Source organism: Marmota marmota, unplaced genomic scaffold, assembly GCF_001458135.2.
Source record: "Marmota marmota marmota unplaced genomic scaffold, marMar, whole genome shotgun sequence".
In the NCBI taxonomy this organism is placed as follows: domain Eukaryota; kingdom Metazoa; phylum Chordata; class Mammalia; order Rodentia; family Sciuridae; genus Marmota; species Marmota marmota.
The window spans coordinates 3,067,699-3,081,932 of NW_026000080.1; the positions used below are offsets into that span (position 1 = coordinate 3,067,699).

General features: G+C 33.1%; 1 protein-coding gene across 2 annotated transcripts in view; it reads left to right on the forward strand.

Annotated features, from left to right (window-relative positions):
• Col24a1 (collagen type XXIV alpha 1 chain) overlaps positions 1-14,234 on the forward strand; it is a 373,492-nt gene that overhangs the window by 106,698 nt on the left and 252,560 nt on the right. For both annotated transcript variants that reach the window (XM_015504738.2, XM_048814986.1), the window contains exon 14: positions 12,520-12,573. In XM_015504738.2, the coding sequence (XP_015360224.1) occupies positions 12,520-12,573 (54 nt within the window). The remainder of the gene's footprint in view (positions 1-12,519; positions 12,574-14,234) is intronic.

The following is a 14,234-nucleotide window of genomic DNA, read 5'->3' on the forward strand; positions in this document are numbered from 1 at the left end:
ATATATATATATATATATATATATATATATATATATATATATATATATATATATATCAATAACTCATTCAGCATGCTAGGAAAAATAAAAGAATCTTGATGAAAAACTAAGGAGTCATTTTTGTTGTGGTGCACACAAAAGTCAATGAGAATATATGTTCACTGTCTTTGCCCAACTAGTTTTCTTTCCATTTCTGTTTCTTCTTGAGGTATGTACTGGTGCAAGATTAGGGAGCATGGATTGTCAACTCCTTTCTTTCTGTTGTGTTGCTTACCAAGAAGCCTGTTGGACTTCAAAATCCTTTGCTTCCCTTCTGGGTAGTAAGATGAAGTTTCAGATGGGAAATGCTCTCAGCTCCTCTCCAGGGTGAAGCTGCAGCTGGGTTCTGTGAAGTGTTAGTGTAGGAGGAACTCTCAGGGTGGAGCTTAGGTCTACTGAGGCCCCAAGTGCTTTATTGAGAAGCTAATTCTCTGAAGAATTTAAATCAACACACCCTTAAAGCCCATCAGATGCCAAACTGTGCTGGGAGACCATAACCCAGGAGCTTCCTCAAGAATCCACTCCTAGGATAAGTGAGTTCCCTCCCGCTTGCCACTTCCATTGCTCACAGGTATCTTCTCAGCCTCTTGGGGTCCATTCCCAAGTACAATCACACCTCAAACCCGCCAATTCAGGTTTTGGGTTTTTTTTTTTTTTTTTTTTTTTTTGGTACTGAAGATTGAACCTAGAGCAAATCCCCAGCCCTTTTTTTTCCATTTTATTTAAAGAAAGGATCTCACTAAGTTGTGTAGTTCCTTGCTAAATTGCTGAGGCTGGCTTTGAACTCATGATCCTCCTGCCTCAGCCTCCCAAGTCACAGGAATTACAGGTGTGCACCACTGTTCCTGGCTTTTCGGCTCACTGCAGGTGGTTCTGTGTTCTTTCCTGTCTCTCAGGTTCTCCCAGCGTGGATGCACCTGTCCATTCGTATTCTCAATCTGCCTCCTTTCCAGCCTCTTCTGAGCACAGATACACCCAACCTCCCTGACTTGTATTCCCCAGAGCAAAATACTCTCATACCTAATTTTCCTCAAATTTTGCTAGGCTCCAATTATTTCACGTGGCTGGTGCCTGCCTGCTTGTGCTGTGTATTTGAGCTAGCCCTGTTTTCCCCAAATCAAGTTCTCGGTTCTTATATCTGCCAGCTGTGGCAGTGTGTTCAGCTCAATGTGGGCCCTGCCTCAGTTCTCCATGGACAATTCCCTTTATATTTTTTGAGACATGATTTCAATAACTTGCCCAGGCTGGCCCCAAATTTGCAGAGTGCCTGCCTCAGTTGCTGGGATTTCAAGTTGCAGGGATTAAGAGCATGCACCACTGCTCTTGTCTCCCCCTTAAATTTTCTCTTATTATAAACAAAATTGTCTTCAATTTTTTCATTAAGGGCAAACATATTAGCCATTTATCATTGGATAGTTAAATATTATATGTTCTATTTAAATTTAGATTACTAAAACACCATGAGAAACATAGTCACTAGTATTTTAAGCATAAAAGGAAAAGATCATTTGATAATATTTGAAGTGGAGAATACTAGATTTGTGAAATATGCATATGCATTTTCTCTTGGTAATTAATTAAATTATATGTGCTATTTGATGTTATATGTGAAGTAGATATTTAAATATAGAAATGGAACTAAAATCACCATAATGAAGATGGCAGACACCTGTGCATTACTGTACAGTAACACACCAGATCCTCTTTCTTCTAACTATAACTTAAAACCTATTGATGGACATTTCCCAGTCCAAAATAACATATTGTTTTTTGTTTGTAACTTTTATTATTATTGCTCTTATTATTTTATGATGTTAAATATTGAACTCGTGTCCTTGCATGTCAAGTCCTGTCCCCCTAAAGGTATACCCTGAACTTATTTATAGATTTTAAAGAGAGCTTATTCCTTCATATTTTAGGTAGATGGTAGTAGTGTTCAGTCTTATGCACATGGAGTTGAACATAATTTGGTTGTAAATAATTATTGTAATATAAAATTTTAAAAACAGTAATAACTCATAGCTTTATGTAAAATTTTACACTTAAATTTTTAAAGTCAGTGAAACTAAGGCTAGGAATTGATAAAAATAATTCATTTTATGTATTAAATATGATAATGGCACTCTTTACAGTCAATATACTGACAGTAATAGGAATGAGAACTATAAAATCTGAGTTCAGGTCTTTCTAAATATTAATCAGGACAAGGTCCTTTGGACTACAGAATTCGGTTTTCAACTATGTACTAAGTTCCATGTTTGGTATTAATAGTTTATAAAAAATATTAATTAGCATCATCTCATATATGAAAATAGCCCAGTAACATAGAGAAGTAAAATTCTTTCCAGTATTTTCCAGTGATTTAGGAACATTTCTAAGCTTAGATTTGGGAAGATGTTACTGTAAATCACACTTACACTTCTGGCCAAATGATCACTTACTTCCCTGAATAAACACTAAGCATGGAATTAAGTCACTGTGAACTTAGTGATGTCTATTTTTTTCTTACAAATAAGAAGTGTCCTCTCCTAGACAGTATAAATACATATTGAAATGGACACATTCCAAAATAACATATTGTTTTGGCCATTCAATAGATAATTATTTTTTTAGAAAAAGAGGTAATTATTTATTATTTAGAATCATGTTGGCTTTTCAGATTTAACATTTGTCTTAAAATTTATTTCTATTTAAATCTTACTTCCAAGAAAACTCTTTTTTCCCAAAATAAAGTATTGTATTTATTCACTGTTTACAGATATAGTTGCTATTTGTAACACGTTTCTTTGTGTGTTTTTTTTTTTTTAAACCAGTACCATTAGTTTGGATTAAAATAACTTTTTGTTAGGAATTTGGTATATTTTAGAATCAAAGCATGTTAAAATATATATATTAATGAAATTATTTCCTTGGCCTTAGGTTATTGGCTGAGATTCTTTTTTCTTTCTTGTATAGAGGAATATATTTTATCTTCCTTATTCTTGATTTCAGGATCTTTACTAATGTACTTAGTAATCTCTACAGTTATTCTTGAAGACCTCTTGTGATCACAGTTACATTTTAGACCATTCATGTGTGTATGCGTGCTTTTGAATATTGAAGTGGTGTAGTTCTTACTTCCCTCCTCTTCACTCATTTATATGGATCAAAACCCATATTACAAATTAATATTAGAGGACAACTATAGGACTATAGGGACCTTCAATAAACCAGCCTTTGAAAATGGAGAACCCAAGAGGCTACTATTAACTCATCCTCTTCCATCTGGATATTTGAGTTCAACTAAAGTTCATTCTCCAGAGATCTTGAATAAAACGAGGTAGCAAACAATCTTTACTGGTCACAGCTCTTTAAATATCATAATGCTACTGTTCTATTTTATATCTTTACTGTTATTATTTTAAAAACTTCTTGGAACATATCTGATATGATCCAGCTTCTTTAAAAGCATCAAGCTATCATTAATTCATAATAGAAAAGAATAGTGTTTAAGAAAAATGTGGAAGTTGGGAGAGAGTATTTGCATGTATTCGATAACTTCAAATTTCATATTCTTTTTCTAATTGCAAGTAGCTTCCTCTTTAGTGCAAAGATTCTGAACTTCATTCTGTAGTGCCACAGACAGGAAATTCTGTAGTTGCATTAAAAAATCATTTGCAGGACTCTGCTTGATTTAATCAGTAGTCTCTTTCTTGTACTTCATTGGCCATGCAAATTTTTGTGTCTCCAAAGATCTGAAAAATTTATGTCAAAACTGGTTTGACAGGATTGAAGATAAACATGAAATTGGAAATGGGATTTACTCTCAACACCACCTAGAAAACTATTGTAAAAATATAGATTTTTCAGACCTAACAGAATAAATTATAAGTAATCAAATCTTACTACATTTTAAATTTGACAGAGAGCAAAACTATACTGAGTTTCCTTTCTATGAAGACAAAAATACCACAGCCTTAGAGTAGTGGACAAAATAATACCCTTAAGGCACCCAGACTTCAGCAGTGTTTACTTTTCTAACTATAAAAAGGAGCCTCTCCTCTTTTCTCATATATCTTTCTACTTTTCTAACTATTGAAAGGAGCCTCTCCTCTTTTCTCATATATCTTTCTGTTGGAAGAGTCTATTTGAAGTAAACTGTATTTTGGCTTCTTACTCCAGTGTTAGAATTTCAGAATATAAGATCCTTCTGTTTGACATCTGTTATTAGTGTCTATACTTAGACCCAGACTATTTTAGATACCTATTGCTCATAAGTGTTTCAAATACATACATTTTATAGAGAATTTAGAGACAGTGCTTTCTTTGTTTCAGGGAAAATTTGCAGTTAATTAAATTATAAAGAGAGTACTACTATCTAGTAGAGTATCATGGAAAATTGTCACTAATATTTAAGTGATTCTGCCTCTTTCAGTAAGACTATACTTTTTGGATTCTATATTACTAGAAGTAGTCTAGTAACTATATCTGACTAACTGTAGTATGACAAGATATATGGAAGATCCAGGACCTTGAGGTAACCCTCTACAAGGTTAGGATAAACACTAAGAGGTGGAACACCCCATGAACTATATAGGTGATAATTTGGAATAAGTCCAATTAGAGCTTGATTCCATAGAAATGTTGACACAATCAGTTGGAAATTTAATCGGGTAATTATTTTCAGTATACATAACATATAAGAAAACTCAGAGAACCTGATAGATTATCAAAATCAGAAGTATGGCAATTAGGCCTACCTTGGGTTTAGGGCTGTATTCTCTTTGAGGGAAAATGGCAATCTCATTTTTGGAGATGTGGCATATATACACAATGGAATATTACTCATCAATAAAAGAGAATAAAATCATGGCATTCGCAGGTAAATGGAGGGACTTAGAGAAGATAATGCTAAATGAAGTTAGCCAGTCCCCCAAAACCAAATGCCAAATGTTTCCTTTGATATAAGGAGGCTGACTCATAGTGGGATAGGGAGAGGGAGCATGGGAAGAATAGATGAACTCTAGATAGAGCAGAGGGGTTGTAGGGGAAGGGAGGGGGCATGGAGTTACTAATGATGGTGGAATGTGATGATCATTATTATCTAAAGTATATGTATGAGGACATGAATTGGTGTGAATATACTTTATTTTATTTTCTTTTTTAAATATTTATTTTTAGTTTTAGGTGGACACAATATCTTTTTATGTTTTTTATTTTTTTCTTTTTCTTTTTTTTAGAGAGAGAGAGAAAGAGAGAGAGAATTTTTTTAATATTTATTTTTTAGTTTTCGGCAGACACAACATCTTTGTTTGTATGTGGTGCTGAGGATCGAACCCGGGCCACACACATGCCAAGCGAGTGCGCTACCGCTTGAGCCACATCCCCAGCCCAGTGAATATACTTTATATACAACCAGATATATGAAAAATTGTGCTCTATATGTGTAATAAGCATTGTAATGGATTCCACTGTCATATATAAATAAATAAATAAATATAAATTTTTAAAAAGGAAATTCTATCACAGGGGGAAAAAAAAAGAAAGAAAAAGGCAGATTCCAGTTCTTAGATCTGAGTACCAGGTGATGAACTGTCTTCAAGAATAGGCCAGGAACTTCAGTCTGAGAGTGGAGTTCAGATTAGCTGAACCTGGGCTATAATCACTCAAATTTCTACTGATGTTTAGTTTTAGTCTCAGCCATGAGGACAGGCTTGACTTTTGAAGTGTGGATCAAATTGTCCAAGCTGTATGGAAAAGAATGCAGACTTGGATCATCACAGAGCCTTTCACATTCCACCCTTTTCTGCAGTGATCTTGTCTCATTTTTGAAGGATTTTAAAATACCAATGTTGCTTTTTTTTTCTTTGTTTTTTGGTACCAGAGATTGAACCGACAGGTGCTTAACTACTAAGCCACATCTCCAGACCAGTTTTTTTGTTGTTTTGTTTTTTGAGACAAAGTCTCGCTATATTGCTCAGGGTTTTGCTAAATTATGAGGCTGGCTTTAAACTTGTGCTCTTCATGCCTCAGCCTCCTGAGCCAACGAGATTACAGGTGTGCACCACGGTCGGTCTTGGCAAAATACCAGTATTTCTTGGTAGTATGTGTTTGTGTGTAGAATGTATAGAAATAATGTCTAACTGTAGACAAGTTATCTGATCTCTTTTCATTGCTTAGTCTTGGAAATAGATGTGTTTCTATTAATATTAGTAATGTCTGTTTAGTATATTTTTATTTATAAAATATTGTTCTGAATATATTTTTATTATCACTGTTTAGTGATGCTTTTCTTTTATCTCTGTTAGATTAAATTTGTTATTTTTAAACCTTACCTCAGAAAGAAAAAATATGTTATCTAGAAGAATTTGCACTGCTTTTATTTTTAAAAATTCTGTAAATGTAGTCATTATAACCTTTTGATGGTAAGTTTGTTCCTCACATTTTTATAATTATTTTTATAATTATTTTTTGTAATTTCTTTGCAGAGCTAAGAAAATACTTTTTTTCTCCAAACCCTGAACAAGAAGTTTTCTCTTGCTTAAAGATATTTAAATATTCTACCAAATATAGTATCTATGAATATCCTAAAATATTAACACCACATATATATTCAGGTGTACCAGGTGAATATACTTCTCTTGGATTCAGTGTTTGATAACAGTACCATAGTTAATCCCACGCAAGAGAAAAACTTGCTCTGGGCTGTGCACTTCAGAGGGCTCCACATATTGCAAGCAATAAATGTATAAAATTTGTATAAAATGTATAAAAAAGCACTTGAGTATCACACAGTATCTAGCACTTCACATTGGAATAGCATGCTGTATAACTCTAGACATCTTTCTTGTTACTATGTATTAATTATCTATTACTATATGACAAGTTACTCCAAGTACAGTGATACGAAACAACGATAAATATACATGTTATTTCTTAGATTCTATGAGCCAAGAATTAGTAGATCATTTGGGTGACTCTACCTTTTGATTTTTACAGTCAAAATTTTGGCTGAAGCTACAGTCATCTGAAGACTTTATTGGGGCTAGAAAATCTACTTTTAAAGTGTTTTACTTACTGGCTGGAAACTTGGTGCTAGTTATTGGTGGAAGGCCTGACTTATTCCACAGACTGCTTGAGTATCCTCAAAATGTGGCATTGTCTTCCCCCAGAGTTAATGGAGAGTTGATGGTTTGTAAGCACAAGGTGGAACCTCTAGTGTTTTTTATGGCTATGCCTCAGAAGTCATACACTGTTAGGTAGCCATAATTCACGATGGGAGGGGGCTACCCAAAAGCATGAAAACCAGGAAGCAGAGATCACCAGGGTTTGTTGTGGAGGTTGGCTACTACAATTTAATAATGCTTATTAAAGAAATTTTGCATATCTCTTGCCTGTATCTTCAAGTCTGGATGCCATGAAGATTTGTAGTTGGAACTTTTGCTGACACTGAAAAGAAAAATGCTTGAGATAGTGATGAGGATTTGGTCAGGTAGTATAAACAGGTGAAAGGAAAGATAAAGCAGTTATCTAATGTTTCTCTCAGTTTGAATATAGGAGAATTTTGCATGATAAATTATTATTTCCTAGTAATTCAAAGTTTCTATTTTCCTGCTTCTCTCTTTATTTGTATTTGATTCCAGAGGCAATATGTGATATTTGTAGTAGTTACACTTGGGAACTAAGAAATATTTTGCATTAAACAACTGATATTCTTAAAATTTGCATTTATATAAGTATCAACATAAAATTTATGAAACATTGCCACAGTCTGGCTGGGCACACAATCACGAGCCACCACACAGCTTGCAGATTCAAACAGCAACTCTTTATTCCCGAACTCACACCAGCCGTATACAAACACGTTCTGGGGAAATCCACGTTCTCTGCCCAAATCCACCTCCACTGGGCTTCTGTCTCCCAAAATATACTCTGAATCCCTTGAGAACTCAAGGGGAACTCAGGCAGCAGGATACGCCCTATTCCCAGCAGGAATAATCTTAAACCTTAAACCTGGAACCTAAACTGGGAACGCCCTAAACACGATTATCTTAAACCGGGAACACCCTAATCCGCCTTGGTCCTTGAGCAAGGTCACCTACATTCAATGTCACTGCAACATGGGGTACGCTGGCAAGGAAATTGTCATACCTACTTGGCTAATGGCTCCCAGCAAAACATGATAAAAATTCTTTACATTGGCAACCAGATAGATACAGAATGCTTGAATAATAGTTTTAAAGTGTAAGTATTTAATAAGTAAAAAATGTGAAAGGTAAATATAAACATTTAAATATATTTAATTTTGATATTCATTAATTAGGACTTGCAATAGAAAATAGAGTAGAAAATCTTCAAAGAGGTAGCCTAATTAAATTTTTAGAAGCTTGGGCTGGGGTTGTGGCTCAGTGGTAGAGCCCCCGCTCAGCACGTGCGAGGCCCTGGGTTTGATCCTCAGCACCACATAAAAATAAATAAAATAAAGGTATTATGTCCAACTACAACTAAAAAATAAATATTAAAAATATTTTTAAAAAATTTTTGGAAGCTAGAAACTGTGAGTACACATATTGGCCATTACCTACAATAAAATTTACAAATAAGACTTTTATACAATTCTCTACTTAAAGAAGACAATTAACAGTTTTATCAGTTTTCTATTTCTGATGCTATTTAACAAATTCTAGAAACTCAACAGCTTAAAACTGCTCACAGTTTTCATGGGTTACAAGTTGAGGTACTAGATCATAAGACAGCAAAGTTTCATCTGAGCTGCATTATCATCTGAAGGTTTGACTTCCAAGCACATTCACACCATGGGAAGAAGATATTTCCTTGAGGTTGGAGAACTGGGAGCCTTGGCTTTTTTCTTCCTCTTGATTAATAGGCCATCCTTAGGTGCCATAGACTATTGGTTCCTAGAGGTCTTGCCAACAGGCTTCCCCAAAACAGCTGCTTACTTCATAAGCTTGACAAGGAAACTAAGATAGATAGTTATATAGTTTAATATAAACCCAGCAGTGACATCCTATCACCTTATATTCTTTTTGTTAGATGAAACAAGTCATTGGTCACCTTATATTCTTTTTGTTAGATGAAACAAGTCATAGGTGCTGTCCATACTCAAAGGGAGAGAATATCAGACAAAAGGATAAGTCATTAGAGATCACTTTAAATTCTGTGTACTAAACTCATCAGTGGAAATGAGGAAGAAAATTATTCACAAGTTGAGATCAGATGAAGTTCCTGAAATTTCATGTTCGTTATAACATAAAACTTTATAACTTATTAAAACAAAATGTAAAAAAGAGAACTAATTACAACACAGAAGCAATGATACAACTCTGTCATGCCCATTGGAAGATGAAACTGGCAAATGGGCAAAAGTGAAAATTCTGGAGATTTCCTATCTCTATTTGATATTAATACTGGAAAATGACTATTATATCATTTGGAAATGTTAAGATGTTTCTAGGAAAGCACAATTCTGACTTAAATTAATGATTATGATATTCTACAGGGGAACAAGACATAAAATATAATATTTCATTGTTACAAATTTTTTCAAGTAGAGAAAATATAGAATCTATCTTTTATATACCAAGATCAAAAACAAAGTATTTTGTTACTACTATTTCCTATTTCCAACAAATCCTAAAGATTTTTTTTTTTGGTAATGAAGAAATATGGTTGCAAACATTTAGATTTATGATTAAAACAATATGGAACTTCATCTCATTGGAAAAATGTGTGTGTAGTTACTATTGAAATAACAACTGAATAGACACGTAACAAACGATGAAATATTCAACATTATAGACATTGGAATGATGTTTTTTAAAGAAAATTTTCTAATATATAGCCAAATGTAATGGTGTTTTATGGTATTAACTGTATAACATTTAATAAATCAAGAATTATCTAGAATTAGAAATCATTTTTGAGTTGAAATAATGATCAACATGTAAATAGAATTAAAAGATGATAAAATTATATCTATCTAGATTAGAGAATTAAGAAGGAAACAAAATGTTTAATGTATAGTAAACTGAAAAGATACATAATACATAAAACTTTAAAGTAGATTTTATTCAGTTCAGCTAAATTGTTTCAATGACAAAGTCAAGATGAATGGCTAATACTTATTACACATGTTGTTGAAATAACAGAAGAAAAAGGGGAAGTTGAAATTAACAAGTTTTAGTGTTTTCATGATGATTATAGCAAGTACAGGTTTTATTAAAAATGTGAAGAGCTGAGCACACTTCTCCTCCTTCTCTCTCTAAAGTAGGGAGAAATCACTAATTTTGTGGAAGCTAAACCAAAGAGCAACTTCTCCAGGTGGATGAGGTGAGAAGGGCATCCCAAATATCACATCTTGTTGGCAATCTTAGGAGAGTTTCCAAAAATGTTTTTGGTAATCCTGCACCTTTTTTTTTAGGCTGATTCTTTGTTTTTTTAAGAACAACTTTATTGAGATTTAATTCACAAACTATAAAATGCACCCTTTAAAAGTACATGATTTGATAGTATTTAGTACATCCAAAGGATTTTGTAGCCATCACACTAATTTTAGAACATTTTCATCACCATAAAAAGAAACCTAAGACTTGTCAACAGTCACTGTCTATTTTGCCCCTTGTTTCACTAGCCCTAAGCAACCACTGACTGATCTATTTAGTATTACTATTGATTTGTGTATTCTGGGTGTTTCACATTAATGGAATCATGTAATGTATCCCTCATTATTTTTTTTAAAAAATTTAAATTTGTTTTAATTAGTTATACATGACAGTACAATGAATTTATACACTTTGTTATATCATATATAGATGGGATATAACCCTGTTCTTAATAAGGTTCTGGAAAACCTATTTATGATCTATCTTTAAAAATCCCCTCTAATATTTCAAATTTATTACAGTATTTTCTTCTTCTTTTTCATTACCTGTACATCATAAATACTTTTAAATATCCATATTAGCTCATACTGTATAGAATGATGTATTGCAGATTTGTAAGCTTTCTGACAACAGAATTTGACTTCAAAGGACAATGAAAGCAAAATGCCTGCTTGGACATCAGCTGACTTTGAAAAGGGAATGACTACAATATGTTTAATTACACAGATGGGTTTTGCATTATCTTCAGAATAGAGAATAAGAAAACTATGCTTTTAATATGTGATTTAGAAACATCATCTATTTTGTTTCTGTTATTACACTATCTTCAACTTAACCCATTCATGTTTGTATTAAGGAACTAATGATATGGGGTGATTGGTTAAAAATACAATATTTAATGTTGGCTTGCCTAAAGAAATTATAAGAATTGAATGATGTATGTTAATTTTTGTTATTCTTATGAATTTTTTATGTTATTGAGATACTTACATAGTAAGCCTTAAAAATTATTGTATAAAGCAGTGTTCTAAAAGTGAACTTTAAAGTTGAAAAATCCAATGGCAAATCTTTAGGGAAAAAAGCACTAGTATCTAAAGTAAGAGTAGCCAAGTACTGAGTTATTTTGCAATAGAATTCATAATGAGAAAGTTTGTTACTTTACTATCCTTCATGGTTTTACAATGTAGAATTTCCTGTAGGCATTTGGGAAGCTTTAATTTTCAGATGCAACACATTTTGTTTTCAGTATTTCTCTGTGTTATGCCTTTTTCCATTAAAATTGTACTTAGAGAACTTCAGATTTTTGCATATTGTGTCTCAGAATGATGAGTGAAAGCATTCAGTAAACATAGTAGACATGGGCTGGGGTGTAGCTCATTGGCGGAGCACTTGCCTAGTATGTGTGAGGCACTGGGTTCAATTCTCAGCATCACATGTAAAAAAATAAATAAAATGAAGATACATAGGCAACTAAAAAGATAAAATAAAATATATTTTAAAACATAATAGGGCATAGACTCTGGAATCAGACTACTTCCATTTAGCTCTCAGACCCACCTATTTCTAGTGGTCTAACCTTGTGCAAGTGACTTAACTTCTTGTGCTTCAATTTTCTCAACTGCAATGTAAGGATATAAACACCCATTGAAGAGATCTTTCAGGAAGATGAAATGATATATGTATATATAATACTATATATAAAGTTCTTAGCATACTGTCAAGTGCTTCATAATAGTTATTTTCATCCTCTTGTGGTATAGGTATAGAAACAATGTAAAATAGCAGAAGTAACTAATGAATTGTCCAACTATGAATTTTGGTTATTTTCCCTCTCATTCAGTGATTGTTTACATAATGATAACAAATCTCTATCTTTCCAACTTAGCTTTCTGTATATATCAAATGCTGTTTAGAATAATTTTTATAAAATACAGACATATTGCATTAAAAATCAATAAAACAAACAATGACTGTTGCATTACAATGTAGTGATTAGGAAATAAATACTCTCTATTACTGAAGCCTTTTTAGAAAACACAGTAAAAATGAGTTTGTATTTCTTGGCTTTAATAGCATTCTTTCTCTTCCCCTGTGCCAGGGTTTTCCAGGTGACTTTGGAGACAGGGGCCCTGCTGGTCTTGATGGCAGTCCTGTGAGTACATTGTGATGGTCCAGGCTTACATTTCAACATCATTTATACTCCATCTGCACTTGCCATCTTCAGTATTATATTTCTGAATAAACAGTATCAATAAATTTTCATATCACTCTGCATACACTAAATTGAGAGTTTTCAACATGAGAATTAAACGAAAAATATTCTTATACACTTTTTTATGACAGTCATTAAAATTAATTATTTTATCCATGATGAGTGTCACTGCTGAAGTAAAATATTAAAAATATGTGATCACAACACTGACTTTTTTATATGAAGGTACTAACAAGGTCATGTAAAACATGTGCACTCAGACCTGCCACTTATCCACCTTACTTCTTAGTATTTTATAGAAATCTACTTTAGAATTTATGTCAATGCTCAGATTGGGAAAGAGTTACCATTCTAAACTAGTTTAATTATAGTATTAAGGAATAATGATGGATTGTTGTTTTTTACACTGGGTGAAATAGCTTCATTTTTTGCCTTCAAAGAGCATCTGATAGCTGTTCTCCGATCTATGCCAAATTCTTTTCATGAGATTTTAGATTGAAAGAATCACCTGCAAAATCCTGATAGCATGAATTAGGAATAGTTCCTAGAGTTAAATAAGTAAACGCTTTCATCAACAGTTTGAAAGTAATTTCTTTTTAAATCTCTTTCCAAATTATAACTATGTAGCTAATTCAGTGAACTTAGATGAGGCTTCATTTGTTACAAATCATTAAAGATAAGAGAAGAATAGAACTGATTTACAAATAAGTTGTTAAAAACTTGGATGATATTTTAAGTGGAATATTTGCCATCTTTTTTTTTTTTAACACATGATTCTGGGTAGCTTCCCATCTCAAGAATAATAAAGTAAGTATTACTTAGGTTTTTAAAAAATATCATTTGTGTGTTTGCATACCTAGTATGAAACAATCTTATTTAATTTTTGTCAACTATATATACATTAAGTCTAGTAGGGCTGGATTCATAATATTTAAAACTTTCTTTTTGATATCTGCTCTTTATTTTAAACATATAATGCTTCTTTTTTTAAAATTTTTTATTGTTGGCTGTTCAAAACATTACATAGTTCTTGATATATCATATTTCACACTTTGATTCAAGTGGGTTATGAGCTCCCATTTTTACCCCATATACAGATTGCAGAATCACATCAGTTACACATCCATTGATTTACATATTGCCATACTAGTGTCTGTTGTGTTCTGCTGCCTTTCCTATCTTCTACTATCCCCCCTCCCCTCCCCTCCCCTCTTCTCTCTCTGCCCCCTCTACTGACATTCATTTGTCCCCCTTGTATTATTTTTCCCTTTCCCCTCACTTCCTCTTGTATGTACTTTTGTATAACCCTGAGGGTCTCCTTCCATTTCCATGCAATTTCCCTTCTCTCTCCCTTTCCCTCCCACCTCTCATCCCTGTTTAATGTTAATCTTCTTCTCATGCTCTTCGACCCTACTCTGTTCTTAGTTACTCTCCTTATATCAAAGAAGACATTTGGCATTTGTTTTTTAGGGATTGGCTAGCTTCACTTAGCATAATCTGCTCTAATGCCATCCATTTCCCTGTAAATTCTATGATTTTGTCATTTTTTAATGCAGAGTAATACTCCATTGTGTATAAATGCCACATTTTTTTTATCCATT